Raw genomic sequence first — 19,800 nt, 5'->3', positions numbered from 1 at the left:
AGCTAAATACGACAGTTAAATGTGATTTATTAAAAGGATCTACCAAGGAAAAACGAACAATTTAGTGTCATATTCAGCCGTAAATCTTATGGAGTTTACCTCTTGGGCAGGTGAGTAATGTAAACATTACAGCATTTATAATGAAGACTTTATGTTGTGTTAACGGCAACGTCGGCGATTGGACGATGTTCAGCTAGCTCTTACATTTAAACACAAGTGACTGCAAATGTTGTAAAAGTCACTATGTCAAAGTCAACTATGGTAAACGCACATTTGACCTGATGATACATTTGTTATAAATAATTTGTTTTCGCCTCCCACCTAGGACGTTTGTTACTGTTTTGGCAGGGTTACACAGCTCTCTTTAACTTAAAGGTAAGAATGTGCGTTAAAGCAGCAGCGCTACTGACGTCAGTTTGTTAACGTTAAAGTTCATCCGTTAGTAAGCGTTGTTATAAATGTTATAACAACTAGATAGCAGAAACACTGAGGGATCATGGTTTAACGCAAATAACATGGGCAGCAGGATTCTATATTCCCAAATATGCGTGTCATCAACAAACTATGTTCCCGATGAAAAGTGAACAAGGCGCAGAGAGGACGGTTAACATTGATTTACTAAAAACTTACAGTCTCACAGACCACTTAACCGAAAAATGCGTCAACGTAAGCTAATTGACGTACAGTTTGTTTTGATACAGCTGTTGAGGCTGTGTTGTGTCTTTTCTCCAATCAGTCTTAAGTGAGTGTAGTGTGTCTCAAGTTGTTCTCAACAGTGAATGTATGATCTTATTCCAGCACATTTGTTTTCATCATGCCAAAATTTATTATTTCTGGTTTTGCATTTCTGCATAGAATTAGGGATTACAGTTAGGGATGCACGATATTATCGGCAGGTTGTCGGTATCTGAAGATAATGGCTTGAAAATGCAGATGTCATTTTTCTGCCGATATATTTTCTGATGATATTTTCTGTCGCTGGCAGTTTTTCAAAGTTTCCGAAACAGACAGCAAGGTTGATTTCATTTTATGTATTTGTTCTGTGCAATAGGCAAAATTTTCCCAAGTTGTGGCTATTGTCAGGATTGTCTCTGGGAGAGCATCATCCAAGCCTGTCTAAGTTGCATGAATATTACAGTTTTATTTGTAAGAAAATGTTACATTTCTACATGCATTTCTTATATTGCACAGTGAATGTGAATATTTTAAAAAGCACAATATTATGTTATTTCTGCATCTGCCAGTGGGCCACTACAATAAGAGAAGGCATGATATCAATTCCACTACAGGGCAGACTTGATGTTCTCTGCAATTAGGTGGAAAAAAACTTGTGCCTTATATATCGGTATCGAAATCGGCAATCGGCAAAAGGGGTTGGAAAATATCGCATATCTGCATCCCTACTTCTTAGCTGCTAACATGTTTTTTTCTGTCAGCTGATTTAAGGTGCAGCCTGTGAAGTCAGCTTTCTGGTTTACCTAGAACATCAGTGATTCAGAAAGTGCTATGGCCCCAGCCCTGACCAAAATCTTAAAAGATGGCCATGGGATCCATCTATCCTCACCTCCTGCCTCGGTCAGAATGGACTCCGATGGGAGAACGATGTGCAGTACTGATTTGGAGTCACAGCTGATTACGACTGACGATTGTGACCTCCAGAAGATGTGGCTGAACCTTTCTGTGTTTCCCTCTCTGGACTCTGGTCTCCCTCTGAGCCCCCTGGATGTCCCAGCTAACCCTGTTCTCAGCCCGTGTCTGCAGGCGTCTGCAAGCCAGGGTGAGACGGTGCTTTTCCCCAGCCCTGCTTCCCTCCTCAGCCTCCTCTCCTTCAATAAAGGCCTGAGAGATTCTCAGCAGGTGGCCTCTGTTTTCCCAGGTGTACCAGACATGTTTTTAGTCCCTGCCCCAGAGTACAATAGCCAAGAGGCTTCTCTGCTGCATGGATGCAGTGCAGTGCCAGATGGTGGTGATGTGCATCACTCCCTGCTTAGCCTTCACAGTGTTCCTTATTCATATTCCCATGGGGAGATAAAGCACCAGGACTACACTCCCTTCTTTGCACCCCTGCCTTCACCAAAACTGGAGAAAGACGCAGCAATAAGCTTTCCTCCTCCATCCTCAGTGCAGCCTTGCAGGGTCAGTGTAAGCTCTAACCAGCCAGCACCCAGACCTGTGCTGGGGGACGCTGTGAAGGAGCAACTCTGCAGGCAGGCTGGGCTGTGCAGCCGAGCTCAAAGGCTGCAGAGGAGACTGCAAGCCCTGCTAGGAGAGCATGCTTTGCTACACTGCAACCAGCAGCTGGAGGGGCTGAAAAGACAGGTGGGAGTTGTGTCTCTGGACAGTGTGGATGCCATATATCCTAATATACTAACTCCACAAGTGGGCTGTGAGTCCTGGCTGGATTCCTCTATCTCAGAGCTCAGGGAGTTCAGCTGCTCCAGCCAGGCGGTGCTGAGAGGTTTGCAGGAGGCTTTGGACTCCGAGGCCACGGCTAGCAGCAGCTCAGACGAAGAGCAAGAGGAGGAGAGACACGGCAAAACCAGGACTCCACGTGTGTGAGTATCCAGCAAGTAGTGGAAGACGTTTTTTTAGCTGTGTGTGTTCTGTTGAAATATACAAAAATATAATTAGCTGCCAATAATATAACTTTTCAGAACACACAATTGGTATTCTTATCATTAATAATGACAATAGGTGCAGCCATTAACTGATTTGGTAATGGCTCTTGGTTAAATGCATAGACTGTATAAAAAGATGGACGACATGATATCTCCCTAAAAGTGAAGCCAAAACATTTCGAGCGCCCCCTGCTGACTGGCTGCAGTATAGGTCATAAAGCCCGCCTCCTTCATGTTATCAGATGAGACGTGTCAAACTATAAAATCAAAATACACGCTAAATAAATGTTTCTCAAACATGGTTTCCGTCATTATAGTTAGTATTATGACACTTCAGACAAATGTATTTTTAGTTTGTTATTTGTTTCAGTGGTTAGCGCTGTTGCTTCACAGCTAGAAGGTCACTGGTTAAAGCACCTATCACGGGGTGTATTTTGGCTTCAATTTCATACAATGAAAGCAGATGGAGACACGTCGTCCATCGATACAGTCAGTGGTTTAATGGTAACTGCCCTTTGTGCCATGTATCGCGTGTTCGAAAAAAAAAACAAACACATTACGAGGTACTGAAAATTTCAACCATTTCTTCTATTTTTTAAAATGACTTTATGTCTTATCCAGAGCCACAGTGTTTATGTGGCCGTCCCAGTTAAATAAACATCTGCAAAGGAGAGATCCAGTGAACCATGTGTTTTGCTTATCAAGTTAAGATGAATCATATCATTTCACAATGGCTTTTTGAAATGACCACTAAGCGTTGGAGAAAACAATAAGAAAGTATTTCCAAAACTTCACTGAAGATTAGTTGTGCTGTTTTGAGATTTGCCTGCCAGAACACAGCTGTGATTCATGCTGCAGCCTTTGGCCTTAATTCACACAAGAGGGGCGTAAAAAAAACTATCTATAGGCAACCTTTGACATTGAAGACATTGCCAACTCATTAAGAGAACGCTAATTTAATAGAGGCCTCTAAATGTGAAGGATAACACAAGAAATCAAAGACTTATTCCAGGATGACAGTGTTGGTTTTGGAAAGTCCGCCCTCTCGGTGCATGAGGTCCACTGTGTTAGACACTTATTTTACTTGGCCCTCGGCAATGTTTACAGTGTGGTTCTCATAAGTACAACTGTTGTCCTCCCAGCTGTGGAGAGTGTGATGACATTTTTTTCCCATGAACGCACACAGATGCGCACACTAACACGCACACATTCCCTTTCCATGCTGCAGTCATAACACATTCAGCAGACTCGCCAGCTCTCTGTAGCCTCAGGCTAGGAAATAAACACAGACATGCCAGCCATTCTGTGCCACCGTGCTCCTCCTCTTTCTAGTGAGAATAATTTTGTAGTGTGTGTGTGTGTTCTGAATGGGCGGTGCTGCAATAATTGTGTCTTAGGGAGTCATATTTCCTAAGGCAGAGAAAAAAAAAGATTTGAATCTCATATGATTGCGTGGTTTTGGCATGCTAGTAAGCAGATACAGATGCTTAAAAAAACATGATAATGAAATAATAATAATGAATATAATGAAATACAAGGAAAAGTGAGCTATGTAAAACAAGCAGCTGCTACGATAAAAATAATTCCTGTGCAAATAAAATACATGTTGATATGATGCAATAGCCAGCCAACCAACTCCCAGCATACAAATTCAGGTCAGTTTGTCATGTGAGGCACTGAACAGGTGGGAAAAGAATCTTTCTTATGAAGATTTCCTGTCTGACAGTTGAGAGTGTCAGGAAACATTAAGGGAGAGATACCGGGATATCGAGTATCATTCCTGAGCCAGAATAGATCTACAGACTTTGATATCCTTCTTAGGCGGCTTGCCCACCAGGACTTCCTGGAAGGGAATCAAGGATTTACTTTGCTAAGGAGGAGATTTTCATTCCTAAGCAGTGTCAGAAATATTTTAGAGAATGTAATCTGGATTTTGGTTCGAGTACAACATCCCGCATATAAAGCTCCCAGATGGAGGAACTGCTTATTTCTATGAGAAATTCCAGAGAAAAAAGCTACGCCCCCTTCCAAGCAGGGCTTACAATATCATCTAAAAAACAAAATGTTCCAAAATAACAACCGAAACTAGATACTTTGCGCAACATCTTATTTTTGAAATCAGTTTCACTTGAGAGAGATGTGCGCTAAGCCGGAGCTAATGTTTTCACTGTGTCGACATGTTAGTGCAATGTTTCCAACCTCCTGTTACCAGGTTAGTGATCTTTCTTCCCAGCAATGTGCGGACGTCAGAGTTTCAGACTTGGTCATCTCTGCTGTTTGTCCTCTTTGGTTCCTGAATCAGTGCAATAAAAAAGGAACCATTTACAACACATTTATTAGCACTGAGAACTGGAATAGGAAAGGGGTTTTTTTATGGGTGCAGTGTGAGTGTGTCTTTCTTTGGCAAGTGTCAGCTTGCCTTTTGTACAGGTCTGCAGAACAATGCTCTGCAGCTCGTCAGTAAACCTCCCCTGCAGAGTTTTTATAGCAGGTTCCTCCTTGAGGAGGATATCTCCTTGCTGGAGGAGGAAAGCGTTGTTGCAATCCTTTAGAAAATGTGGAAACAGTCTGCCTGTTAAGTGTGAACTTTTAAACAGTGACATAGTTTAACTTTCACTTGAAACCATGCGTACACACTGCTCACATTCTGCCCTGGCAGAAAGTCCCCTACACCTCCAGCTGTTGCTCATTTTCAGTTTTCATTATGTCTGTCATTTTTAAATAAACTGAGTGGGCTTTTTTGTGCATGTTGGAAAGTTTAAGTTCAGGACACACCCAAAAGCCCTGGTGCCTCTGCAAGAGCCAAGAAACACTACTCGAGAAGGAGATTTCTCAAACCTTGAATTACTCGCTGGGGCTGGCTTTTCATTCAGGAAGGATTTAGCTGTGAAAACTCACTTTTTTACCCTCAAATTATTCAGCAATGTAAATATCCTCATGGAATAATATGTATGCAAGTATGTAGGTGAACTTGCACGCTAACAGGTACAAAGCAACATTCCCTCTCCTGTGCTTTGCTCCTGACTCGCCCACTGCTTGGCAAATATTCCAGGAATTTTCTCATTATACAGTTGGAGAGAGCTGCAGGGCACCCAGGTCTGGTCATTGTCTCTGGAGGAAAGAGAGAGCCTACTCCTCAGCAAACACATATTAGCTTAGGGTTGAGTGAATCTCAGTCATTAACCCAGTCACAGGCCTTGTTTTCATTAGAGAAGTTCTCCTTCTTATCCACCACTAACTGGATGTAACTGTTATAAACCGGCTGATATTTAAATAACTACATCATACAGTAAAACCAAAGGGTGTTGTCAAACACTCTGCTGACTCGCTCAAGCTCTCTCTGTCCTTCATCTGACTGTTTGAAGTGGGGGAGTCCCTCTCTGTCCTAGCCAAGGTCCAAGAGCACTGCCATAGCAACTACTACCCTGTTGAGGCCAGCCAACCACACACGCACACACACACACACACACACACACACACATACATGCACATCCACAGGAGATAAATGCCTACTGAGCAAGCTAGTGCTATGGAAACATGCTATAGATGCACACCACACAAATCAACAGTGTTTTACACTGTGGCCTAGATAAGCTTTTGTGCTTATCTAGTCCCCCCTCCCTCCCTCCATTCTGTTTGTATGCTAAACAATTTACACCCTACATGGCAACATGGCTTGTAAATTAGGTCATATGTTCACAGGGCTGCAGCACAAACGTGTGAAAGTCTGTCTTTTTGTGTGTCTTAATCTCTGTCCTCCTCCTGTTTTTGTGTTACTTTTCTCTGATGCACATTTTCCTAACACATATGCTGAACTCTTTTGCACTTCCTGTGGCCGTTTCTTACGGCCACAGTGGATTTATGACTAAATGAAATATTTTGAAATTTTGCCATATTCACGATCAAATTCCAAAGCACTTTCCCAGTAATGTTCTTTGGATGTCATGTGAGGATCCAATGCCAAATATGAGTAAAATGCGAAAACACTGCTCAATGGGTCTAACTGTCCTCTGTCATCCATCACCTTTCCCCCTCCTGCCAGCAGCAGCAGCTGTGCGAGGCGGTGGCTGGAGGAGAGAGCGGAGCTGGGTAGCAGGTGGAGCTGGTTGCAGCTGCGCCTGGCAGAGTTGGAGGGGAGGGTACAACAACTGGTGGGGCTCCACAAGCACATCCGTTCTAGCAAGGTAAAACCAAAGCCCTCTTTAAACAACTCAGCAAGGTTAGCATAATGTTTTAGTGAGGCCTCGATGTCAGTCGAGAGGAAGAAAATATGTTTTCTACTGTACCGATTCTCAAAATATTAACTAGTGGAGGTAGAATGCATGCAATATGGTGTCTCTCTACCTTTAAGTACTACTTCTAATAATAATAATTTAGCAAAGATCCAAAAATCTAAACTAGACATAAACACAAATTGTGATTCAGGCTGACCATCCCCAATTTTTTAAAGGTCAACTTTGTGTGTGTTTTTTCTGCGTGTGTGTCTCAGGGCGGTGTGGTGCTTGCGGAGTCCCAGCCCTTGACTGACAGACAGATTCAGCACACCCTGCTGAGAGAAATGGCAGGGTTATCCTGCACCGCCTCCGATGCTGACACTGAACCCTGCAGCCCCACACGCCTTCTGCACAACATAGAGAGACAGGTAGGAGGGAGGAACTAGCACACACACACAAACACCTATAATACAGGGGTGTGTGAAGAGTGTGGAATCAAGGGGAATTGAAATCTACAACTCAGTACACCATGTCAGGAAAATCCCTTTTAAAGCTGTTAGCTTATCACTCTGGTGTGAGGAAAAGCACAAGAGGTTGCTTATCTGCAATGTTATGTCGCAGCACTTGGTGGAGAAGATTAAACTAGATAATTATGGTATGCATATAGTTTGCCACGTATTTTATAATGCTTTATAAGATACTGCAGATGGAATGCATGAATTCCTGCTGCTTCATGTAGCCTACAGGTTTTTATGCAACTCATTCATCCCTCCAGCCGTAGAGGGTGAGACGATGATGCTGAGACTTTAGTCATACTTTCAACTTATTACAGATTCTCTTTAACAAGGTACAAAGATTTGCATTTGATGCATGTGCATTTGAGGCATTTGTGCTGCCTTAAAAAAGTTAAAGACCAGCTACAGTCATGTTTTAAGACATATAAAATGCTCTGCTTGAAATAATCAATTGTGTCTGATATGTTTTTTCTGCAAAAGATGTTTAATTACCTTCTACATAGAAATGTAGAATCAGCAGGTAGGGATGTGGATTTTAGGGATGCAAGTGTTCTGGTTTCCGAGTAATATTGACCAATCACGTATCAGCAGGCTGCGGCGTTTGCAGGAAAAACAGTCCGTTTGGAGAGCAAAAGCAGGTGGAACGTAATGCACCGTAATGACATCCAGCTAGCCGCTATCATCAGTGGCTGTCTGATGATGATTTAACTTCTAATTAATCACTATAAACGGACTTGAGACAAATTTCTTTGATGCTGTGTAGCGTTCAGATTTCCCGACTTCCTCGAAATGCATGAGATCGATCCGACCTCCATTCAACAAACGAGCACAAGACAATAACAAGAAACGTAAACGTTGCAGTTGAAGTCTTGACTGGAAGTAGTTTATCACTAACCACTGGCTACACACCCGGCGAGTTCACCGTTGTCCCCAGAGGCTATATCGTCGTCAGACTATACTGGATGGGAGCCGAGATTGTAGTAACGTTAACGTTAGTAGTCATTAGTGAGATTGAGTACGATGACAGTTACAGCTGGCACAGGCATCACCGAAGTGGTGGCCATAGGTTGCAAGTAATGATATGCATAGCGTCACCCTGTCCATTAACGGGATTGGCTCCTTAGGTTTGTGACGTCTCAACCTGCCAATTAGAAAGCGTGTTGTTCAGCCTGCCCTTGGTACACTGCAGTTTAAAAGCAGACAGGCCCAGCCATGGAGATGACCTGATATGTCTTGTAGCACATGAGAAACACCACATGGAGATGTTTACAAGGTTAAAAACCTGATTTTCACTAGAGGAGGGTCTTTAAGGTCGGCATAATTTTGCATAGTACTTAAAGTAAAAGTGACTTCAGAGTGTGTATATTTGTGTCCCTATATATAGATATGAAGAATACAGTCAGAATATGGATGTAGATACTGTATGTAGTGTTTAAATTCAGCACCAGGCACCACGGGTTAATTCTGGTAGCATTAAAAGCAGAAGGGTCCTTCAGTAAAAATGGCTGATTTTGTCCAGAATTCTCAAATAAAACAAGACAATCAAGCTATATGTTGATGAGTCAATCTCTATGGATAAAGCCCTTACTCACACACTGCTAAAGAGAACAGATGATATTTCAGCCTCCCTCTTCCCTTCATTTCAGAGTGCTCAGCTCAGCAAAATTGTCAACAGCCTGATGCCTCCTCTCAGCTTCTCACCGCTGTCAAAACAACCACACAGCTGGACCGGCAAGGGGGCCTTCAGAAGGTAGAGAGCACAAACACACACACAAATCTAATACTGTAACTATACGAGCATGGCACTGCTAGAGTTTGACTCACCTACAATGGGGTATTCTGCTCTCTATATGAGTTGCAGTGAAAAACAAACACTAAGTTAGTTTTCAGATGTATAACGTTGAGCTCAGTCGTTTTCACAGGCTCATGTGGGGGCTAGTCGCATAACCTCGGTTTCCACCATCTGGTCTGACTTGAATCATCCCCTTCATGTCTTTCCTTCCTGCTGCCTTTTTAACTCTCTGTCTGGCTGGGAAGATTACAGCCACGTGATCAAAAAAGATATCCTGCTTGTTTATACACGTAACACAAGGTTAGGCAATTGTTTGAGCCTGGTTGTTCCTCAACCAGATCAAAGACCAACAGCACCTTGAAAAACTTACTTTTGTAGTACTTTTGATCCTAGCATGAATCATGTCCGTAACATTTCCATGAACCCACATGATCTCGTCCCTGCAGTGGTCAGAAAGGAGATGTTTTTGTGCCTGGAAGCGGTAAGAGAAGGAGACTAGGGACCAGGAGGCTCTTCAAAGCTGATATGTCATGCGTGTGTGCCCGGACCCGACCCCTGGTCACCTACCACAAGCCCAGACTGTTCACTGTCAACACATACAGCCCCAACAGTTCACAGGTAGGCAACATGCAGTCGTCTTTATTGCACATTCTGTATGACAATCACCAAGACACTTTTATTCCAGATTTGTCTGTCCCTGAATAAGTTCTGTCCATTAAGTTATAACTTATATAATCCTCGTAATATTCTTATTCTTATCTTAATCCAGCTCTGTGCTTCTGAAACAAATCAATTAACCCCCTGGGATACATGCCTGTGTATTCATCATGTCCCCGCGCAGTGTAAGCGGCTGTAGATAATGAATGCATACCAAAATATAGCAGTGGCATTTGCATTTTTTTCCCTCTCTACTCTGAGGCAAGTCAGTAAAGTAGATCCAGCACTGTGGCAATTAGTGGATTGCTTCATTAGAATGCACGCCTTGTATTTTGGGTTTTATGATAACAATGGAAATATTTAATGAAGGTCTGTTATTCTGTAGAATTGTAAGAAAATGTTTCATTCATTTAGTTCATTAAAATTCATCTCAAATGGAACTTCAAATCAGTGGCGCTCAGTGGTGGAATGCCCTATCACTAAAATAGTCCTTCAAATTAAACAGGAATTAATGTTTAAAGCCGGACACCTGCTTTTAATGAAACCATAAAAAAGATTAGATTAACTTAAAACACACAGCTTTAGCCAGAGGACATTGCATAGAGCAATATTTTTACAACCAGTACAATTAGATGGTATTGATAGTGGTGTGTGTCAAATGGTCCGCAATGCCCAATATTCAAGTCTGTATACAGAGTACCACATTTTTATGCTCTACATAGCATTGGCTAGCAAACTGTCCATCCGCTGTTGAGGGTGAAAAAACTCCACTGTGCACTACCAAATGGTAGACCATCAAATTTAGCAACTAAACACAATGGAGCATTTAGCTGCTGAACATATGACCAAAACAATTGGATGTTTTTCTTAGCTTAGTGGAAACTTAAACGGAGCTAAAGGACAGTGGACTATTTGTGTGGTGACCAGAAAGAAACCTCTTCAAATTATTGTTTGTTTTGCTCTGTGACTGCTGGATGTCTAAAGAGTTAATTGATTGCCAACATGTTTGCCGTGAAGACTTTATACAGTAATACTTTGGTCCAAAGCAACCGCACCCTGGTTCGGATGTAGTGGGCCTTTCTGTGTGGAGGTTGCATGTTTTCCCCGTGCATGTGTGGGTTCCCTCCGGGTACTCCGGCTTCCTCCGACAGTCCAAAGACATGCTCGTTAGGTTCCTTCCCGTAGGTGTGAACGTGAGCGTGAACGGTTGTCTGCTTAAGTATGTCAGCCGTGTGATTGACTGGCGATCAGCACAGGGTGTACCCTGCCTCTTGCCCAACAACAGCTGGGATAGGCTCCTGCCCCCCACTACCCTTAACAGTATAAGCGGTATAGAAAATGGATGGTTGGATGTTTATTTTTAATTATGCTGCCCCTATGTGGCCATAACATCATTAATGTAGCTTTAATATTGTATAATCTACACAGACCCTCGTCCTGATCTTACTGTTGTGTTTGTGACTGAGACGGTCTGAGAGGACTTTGAATTTAAGCTAAACAAGTGAGTAGAAATCAGTTTTATACAATTATAAGGTATGGGCCTAACGTACTAATCTCTAAACCTTTTTTGTTAGCAAATATAAGAGTTTCACTTATAATGTGAAAATGTTATATTTAGGAATGTCGACATACCATTGGATGTTTAATGTAAGAACATTTATAGAGTTTGAACGTCTTGCAGAACACCACTATCCTAGCACAGAGCACAGAGCAATTGTAGCTCTTCCAATAAGAAGCAGCACCAAGCCACCGCATTGTGATATTGCCAGATGATAAAGAAAGCCTTTCAGCAGCTTAATTACTTTAATCAGTGTGCTTAAGCAGAGAGCAGCTTTCTTAAACCCTCATGACTCATACTCCTAACACAAAGAGAAAGCCAAGTTAATGCTGTTGTTTCAGAATTTCTATTGGATGCTTACAGTGTAAGTTTTTCTCTTTCTTTTACTTTCTTTCTCAGGACTCGGCGACCTCCGTGTCCACCCTCTCCTCTTCTCTCTCATTGTCCTCCCGTTCATGTTGTTCCTCCTGTGATCCTGTCGCCCTGTGCTCTGATCCTGACTGCAGCTCCAGTAGGGTGCAGCCCTCCAGAACCCCCAGCTCCACGCCCCACCCTGTGTTGTCTTCTTCATTTGGTAGGAGAAACATTAACAAACATTCACATACATTCACACACGTACATGCACATCTGCCAGTTCTACACATTGGACGTGCAGCACAGCAGTAGTTGTAGCTCGGATGTGACCTGCTGGGTAGCAAACATGATAAAATCGCTGCTTTTCCGGAACACTGACGCACATTCACTATTAGGAAAATCAACTGTGGTTCGTTGTTATGTTTTGTTTTTCATCAGGATTCATCAAGTGATTTATAGCACGTGTGATATCCCACTGGGTCTGGATAAGGCTTCCAACAGAGCAGTAGATGAACGTGAAATTAATTTGCATTGCTCCTAAGTCAATATGTGTCTATGTGTATTAGCCTGAGCCTATTGAATGAACTGTTACATCTTCAGCATGTAGATTGGTGATCCACAAGAACCAATGATTGGTTGATTTTAGAATTTAGGCCGACTAAAACATTTTTTTTAAATGTACTAATATTTTTTGTATTAATACAAAGACAGGAAGTGATGTAGCAGAAGTAAGAAGAAAGAGAGAGGGGGTAAATGAGGAGGAGGCAGATGGATTGAGAATTGATGAAGACGTCCCTCACCCAGCTCTCTGTCGATTTCCTGTCAGCTTAAATGATCTTATACTCCCTCTGTCACTAGCAGAAGAAGAAGACAGCCTGTCATGTAAAAATCACCTAAAGGAATAGCCCGGCACATGGCAACAAACCACTTATCATTGCTGACTCTAGCTCAAATAGATTGAGATTTGTCAAAGCAAACAGGAAATGTGGTCCTTTGAACACACAGTTAAAATTGATTCACCTTTTCCTAGACACTTCTCTGTTCCACACCTTAAAGAGGGCCCAGGCCAGAGAAGAATGGTCCCAAAGGCCTTTGGTTATCAATGCTCGAGCATCCAGTCCCGCACACTGCAGCAGACGCAGCTCCACGCCGCTGCACAACAGTAAGACCCTGCTCTTTATCAGTATTGATTACAAACCATGTTGCATTCTATGCTGCTGTCCTTTTACAGCCTGCTGACTGTACTCTCTTTTGCTTAACATGTCATGTGATTCAGAACCCTAATACCCCTTTCCCAAAATAAGCACGTTGACGCAGGTTTTTCAGAAAGACCCGCTAATAAATGTTGATCGTCTCTTTTCCCATTGTCGGTGGAGTATACTCCTTTCGGCCTCTTTTCTGCTGCGTCACCGTCTGACGTCACAAATGCACCAGAAACAGGGTTAGTAAACAGTGAAGATGTTACGGTGGTTAGGTCTTTATTGTATCTATTACTCATGTAATGTTCGAGCACTGCTCGGACCGAGACAATTTGTAGCTGAGATGATAAGGAGTCGCAGAAATTACCGATGGAGCATAGTATCGCGCCAGAAAGGGGGCGGAGATTAGTGTGTCGACCCGGGTTTTGTGATCCCATCTTGGCGATTGGAGCAGAGGCTACTGCAGAGTCATTTGGCCCGGGTCTGAATGCCGATTGTAACCTTTCCCACTAAGCAAAAAGCCGGATGTTAGCGGGTTTTTTGACCAGTGGGAAAGGGGCTTGACTTTTGTATAGCTTATTTGCTTTGCCATGTAGCACCATACAGAGACAATATGTTTGGATAATGAAAAACTGAACTGAACTGAAACTGGCTGTGTTGACATCACAGTCAACTGATCTGTGAGATGACAGGGAAGCAGAGGTGTTACTTAAAAGACTGCACCTGCTTTATGTTGTTAGTTACCGAACAGAAAAGATCTGGCTTTTGATCCCCCTTCTCTTTGCTGTGATGGAGCTGCTATGAAGTTGTGTTTTTGAAGTACATGGTAATTTCATGTTACCAATGTCAACGCAAAGTGTTGCTACAGCTCCACGGTAGAAACCTTACAATGGTACCTTCTTTTACAATACCTTGTTAGGTCTATATGAGGTTTTCAATTGATCAGTAGAGGGAACACATTTCTTTATATATTAGTCTAAACCTAAAGAATGATCATTTGATCATCAGCACTTCAGTGCTTCCGGTTGCTATGGTTTCAGGGATTGAATTGGCGTTAGCTTGCGTTATAGTCAACAAAGTAGACTGATTATCCAAAACGATCAATTATTTATTCATTTAAGAATTTCCTCTGTTAACCCAGGTGAGAATAAATATAACTATATTTTGGACGGCCTTTTGTTGTTGTTTTAAACACACAGGTGAGGTGGAATGACAGACAAGAAGTGATAGAGTAGCAGTAGATCGGGGGAGCCATGGAGGAGAGGCACAAGGTGGCAGATTAGAAATTGATGAAGGCGTCAATCACCCGGCACTCTGTCGATTTCCTGCCAGCTTGAATGATTTTATTCTCCCTTTGTCAGTCGCAGGGGAAGAAGACAGCCTGTCAAGTAAACGTCACTTGAAATAATAGCCTGGCACAAGGCAGCAAACCTCTTATTACAGCTGATCTTAGCTAAAGTAGAATTAGATTGCTCAACAGTCAAAGCAAACAGGAAATGGAAAAACAGGAAGATGACATGGAGAATGATGACAGTAATTAAAAGTTAACTATGGAAGCTGTTTGTACAGTGTAAGAATACTGAGCACAGACACGACAACGCCATAAAATACACAACTAAGTGTGTCATGTGTGTGTGTTAAACTTTGTAGCCCTAGCCGTGTTTTCTGCAAGTAAATGCTGCAAGGAAAAAGAAAAAGTGTGTATTAGAGACCTTATAAAACATCAAAGAAATATCTTTTTTTTCACCTAGTTTAGCAAAATAAGAGGAGATTAAACATCTCTACATTTGGTTGGCAAGTTATCCGCACTATTATTACTGTAATAAAAGCAGTCTGTGTGGTTTGATCAATGCACAGAGAGCTGAGAGTCGCTCACCTGCCAAAATAATAGGTTTAATGGTTCAGGATGGATTAGCTTTTGTTCACTTTAAGCAAAGCATAAAATCCCTGAGAACTGAATGTATGTTTAAATGAAAGAAAATTCCTTTGAGGTATTAACTCCATTTGTGTGTGTGTGTATGTGTGTGTCATTGAAGGTCACAAATACAAGCAGAGAGGAAGGCATCATAAAAGCAGAGTTATGGGTCTGTCACCTATCCGGATTGCAGACTCTTCACAGAGTCAGCCCAGGAGAGCCAATCAGAGGAAAAGAAAGAGAAGGCATATCCACAGGCTAGTAGAAGGTGTGTATACAAGTGCATGATCACCCTGTTTACACTAAATCAGTCTGTGATTTAATTTCTACAGTTAGGATACTTGATTCCCAAAATATATGCACTTCAATAATAAAACAGCCAACGGGGTAAATCAGACCACTATTAGTAAATGCAGGTGAAACATACAAGAGGCCTTGCTTACACATGTATTGTGCCATGTGTTAATGACTAGCTGAAATCATCCATCCATCCATTATCTATATCGCTTATCCTGTTCATCCTTGTGGGGGGGTGGAGCCAGTCAATCACAGGGCTGTCACATAGAGACAGACTTCACGCTCACAATCACACCTACGGGCAATTTAGAGTCACCAATTAACCTAACAAGCATGTCTTTAGATTGTGGGAGGAAGCCAGAATACCAACGCAAGCACGGGGACTCAGGAGAACATGCAAAACTCCACACAGAAAGACCCACTTTGTCCGAACCGGCATTCGAACTAGGGGCCGTCTAGCTATGAGGCTAGAGACTTCCTTTTCTGCGTGCTGCATTGTTTACAGGAAAATAATCCATTTTACCTTTGCCGAAATTTCAACATCACGATGCAGATCATACATTTTGATCATATGATAAAAAAGCAAGCCTCGTCTGGTCTGTCCTCAAGAGGAGAAGAAAACTACTTTTAAAATGCTCATTTGTTGAACGATTGGAACAATCATATCTGATGCATTCGAAGAAGTCGGGAAATCTAAACTCTACTCTCTAAACAGCTTACATGACACCGTGTCAGGGAATTTATCTCAAGTTGAATTTTAGATCTAAAACAGATTGTTAGCTGAACTTGCTGCAGATGTCTGTTTATAGAGATTAATAAGAAGCGAAATCATCGTCAGATGACCGCTGATGGGAGCCGGGATGTCATTACGACCTTACGTTGCGCCTGCTTTTGTTTTCCACATGGACTGCTTTTCCTGCATACGCTGCAGCCTACTGATACGTAATTGGTCAATAATACTCAGACTACAAGCGTAGTACAAACGGAAACCAGAACGCTTGCCATCCCTAAAATCCACAATCCTGCCGACTGATTCTACATTTCTGTAGAATCTTTAAATAAAGACTTGTTAGATGGTAACATGCTATTCACCTCCCATGGTTCAACATACTGTGTGTACGGAGGCCCGTAGAACCCTTGCCTTTGTCATTGTGATGTCAAAATCAGTGTGCCAATATTTTACTATCCATTGTACTAGTGTCTGTTGTATCTCAACATTACTGTGATATGTGCGTGTGTATGTGATTCCCAGATGAGGAGGATGTCCTGTACCAGCTCTGTGACCCAGAGGACAGTTCAGATGAAGTGATGGAAGACAGCTACATACAGGTTTCACACAAGCAGGCCACACAGGTAACACACATATTTGTAAACATGCATACTAAGGAGAACCATTGTTGTTATACAGTTATACCCTCGCTCAAAAACTTGACATGCTTATGAGTAAAATGTAAAGCGAGTCTGCTCGACACCTTTTATTTCAACAACCTGATGATGTAGAACAACTGTGTATGTGTGAATCATTGGTATGAAATGTCACATAGCTCTTACTTCAACTAAGCTGTGCTTCCTTTTAGGGCTGCGTTCGCAAACGCCAGGGAGAGAGTGTGTACAACATAAACAACATTGTCATCCCCATGTCATCGGCTAAAGTGGAGAAGCTGCAGTACAAAGACATCCTCACACCAAGGTATGGCACAAAACTGCCCCTGAAGGAGTTGCTTAGGATTCCTAAGGAGTTTCTAGTTAGAGTTAGAGTTTCTAAAATAACAATGCTCTGACTTACAGAACATGACATTTTTTGTGGGCTTTCCCAAAAAAGTAAAAATCATAATGTCTTAATGTCTTGAATTTTGCACATCTGATATAAAATATGGTTTCTCTTTACAGTTGGCGGGTGATTGACACCTCACTTCTGGTGAACAAGGAGGAAGAGAAGGATGAGGAAAATGAGGAGGGGCAGGTAGTGTCTCAACCTTCTGGACATGAGCTCTTTATTGTGACCAGAGAAATTGTCATCCTTATTCCTCTGTATGTGTGTTTATAGGTGGAAGAGCTCACTGATGAAGACTTTGTCCAGAGACACCTGGCATTAGAGCAGAGAGAGAAACTGCGCTGGTCATCCTGGGGAAATAGAAAATGCTGCCGGCGTCCTAACAGGTGGGAAAAAAAATGCACATCAACAAACTCACACTGTGTTCAAACCCAGAGCCAGAAGTGGTTTCATTTGGATACTTGATATTTACAAATAGATGTATATGATAATGTACAATGGTACAGTGCACTTTTTAATGTAAACACAGCCTGTGTGAAAGTGGAATGTGGCTTAAATCCTCAGTGTAGTTTCATGGGGTCTGCTTGTTTTTTCGCTCCAGATCTGGCAGCAGGTTGTCAAGCAGTGGGGGCGGGATGTGCACATCAGGAGAGGAGAGCTCTGTGGAGCTGAGTTGTGCTCAGCTGGATACTGAAGAACAGCAAAGCCCAGAGGAGTGGCTGGTAAGATCAAAAAGCTCTGCAGCTGAAACCCCAAATCCCCCAAACAAACTCTGAAAATGAGAGTATGATGTTCTAGGTGCCAAAGGAGGGAACTCACGCTGAGTGATACATAGCAATTTTCTTTTGGCTATTATATAATAATGCAATAAAAATGGCCACATGTTACTTGGTTATGTATTAAAAAAATGTCAAAGTAATAACCACTGACAAACATAATAACTCTCTGCAGGCTGTATAATAAGGCTGCATTTGTTACATCATTAGCTTTTATTTCATTCAGATATATCACCTAGAAATTGTTATTTTTCACTTCAATCCTTCCAACTATTGCTGCAAGGATATTTTCTGCAACATTCCAGCCAAAGACAAGGCTGTGTTATCTGTGCTTCATAAGAAAGAGGGGGAGTATGGAGTGGCAAAAAATGGGCTGCAGACTAATCAATACTCTTTCCCAGTCGTATTGTGCGTGTTATGAAGCATAAATGGATCCCTGAGAGCCTACACAGATACTTGTCTCCTCTCTGCTCCAGTTGATGATGCTCTGATTGCAGTGCTCTGTGGCACTCTGCTTTGATTGGAGAAGGAATGAGTTGCCACTCAACCAGACTGTCCCAATCAACCTTTTCCACACCACAAATATCCACCACTTCACTGCTTTGCATTTCTCATGCACTCCAGCGACCATATCAACCCTGATTGAAACACAACATTTGATGGACGGGCCTCAGAGCCATGCAAACCTATGATACAGCCTCCCAAGTTTAAAAAGAGGGACATTTGGACATTATTTCACTGTGTTGCAAATTATTTATGTAGCCTATAAACTTTCAGACAATTCAAAGTCTGAATTGTCATTGTCATTGTTGTATCCATAGAAAGTGATAAATACATAGTACAAACCAAACTCTTAAGTATGCCACCTTGTCAAATGTATACATTTTACAGATGCTCAGTTACATCATATGCTCTCTGTCCTCCTGCAGCCTCAGTCGCCCTGGGAGCCGAGAGCATTCCCTTTGGATGAGGATGAGGAAGAAGCACTGTTCTCTGATAACATGGAAATGGTCCCATCAGTGTGTAGCCCTTGCCCCTCCACATCAAAGAACTGCGCCTCCCATCTCTCCCCAGCTCAGTCCTCTGGTACTACACTGCCGTCTAGTGGACAAAGCAAGAACAGCATGCTCAATGGCAGCTGAGAGAGCAGTGCCTTATTTATTGCATGTAAGCTGGGAAATACTGTGAATTGCATGTGCAATAATGTGTTTATATTTAATGCTTCAACTGCTAAAGCACTAGATGGTTTTGGATTCTTCATTTGAATAAATTCTTAACATTTCTTGATTGATTGGTGGACTCTGGTCAAAAAAAAGGCATAACAAAAGGCATATCTAATTTCATTCATTCATTCATTCAGAGTCATTTAGGAAGGGTAATTCATTATGTATAGTGAGTAAGAAAGATTGGAAAGTACTTTAAATCAGTCATCATATCTCATGCAAAGATTAAGAGTCAGCATAAATGAATGTTATCCTAATAAATTATTGTTTTATTTTCTTTCCAGATCTCACGTCTTGGACCACAAGGAAGCAATGATTCCGTCTGAACCCTGATTCAGATACATTCCACGAGTACAGTCTTTTGATGTTATTTGCTTCGTACTTTGAAGCAGGGTGTTTATTTTGTGAGTATTGTAACTTGTGTCACAATATTTTAAACTGACTACTGTAGCTTCTGCTACACTTCCAGCTTTTAATATACAAGAGGTACTGTATTTAAAGAATAATATACCAGCACTACTCTACTGTAGTCTCAGGTTTGTATACTGTTTGTAGCTGTCACATGCACTATTTATTTTCACAATTGCCTTTAATAGTCTGTATAGAAACACTTACATGCACACATTTATTTATGTAAGCTTTTCTTGGTTAAAATTGCCTTTTTTTATATATTTTAAGTTTTTTGTGGACGCTGTCGTTTTTGTATATATTTCTTTTGACAAAGAACAGTGAATATTAAAAAATAATATTAGTAAATGTGTCAGATGTTATACTCCCCAGACTGGTACGTTTTCTGATGGCTCATACAAATGGTAACAAGCAAAAAGCAAATGGGTGACCCTGCTGCAGAAATTGGCCTTTGTTCGATGTTTTCTGGCTGGGGAAGCCTGTGTTGGTTCACATGTGGC

The 19,800-nt window shown here is 41.9% G+C and overlaps 1 protein-coding gene across 1 annotated transcript; it reads left to right on the top strand.

The window, feature by feature from the left end:
• The first annotated feature begins 1,504 nt into the window (after positions 1-1,504).
• Positions 1,505-18,830, top strand: kansl1l (KAT8 regulatory NSL complex subunit 1-like). The gene is made up of 14 exons (XM_069663661.1): positions 1,505-2,555; positions 6,661-6,802; positions 7,108-7,260; positions 8,994-9,097; positions 9,586-9,757; positions 11,754-11,928; positions 12,739-12,870; positions 14,944-15,090; positions 16,372-16,472; positions 16,697-16,809; positions 17,010-17,082; positions 17,167-17,279; positions 17,495-17,615; positions 18,599-18,830. Exons 1-14 carry the CDS (start codon positions 1,507-1,509, stop codon positions 18,809-18,811), a joined length of 2,808 nt encoding a protein of 935 aa, XP_069519762.1. The 5' UTR covers positions 1,505-1,506; the 3' UTR covers positions 18,812-18,830.
• The last annotated feature ends 970 nt before the right edge of the window (positions 18,831-19,800 follow it).

The sequence above is a fragment of the Semicossyphus pulcher genome, unplaced genomic scaffold (assembly GCF_022749685.1).
Source record: "Semicossyphus pulcher isolate SPU_LCO1_2020_fin unplaced genomic scaffold, fSemPul1.0.p SCAF_15, whole genome shotgun sequence".
Classification (NCBI taxonomy): domain Eukaryota; kingdom Metazoa; phylum Chordata; class Actinopteri; order Labriformes; family Labridae; genus Semicossyphus; species Semicossyphus pulcher.
Note: the sequence above shows the minus strand (reverse complement) of the source record. Positions and strands in the feature narration are given on the sequence as shown.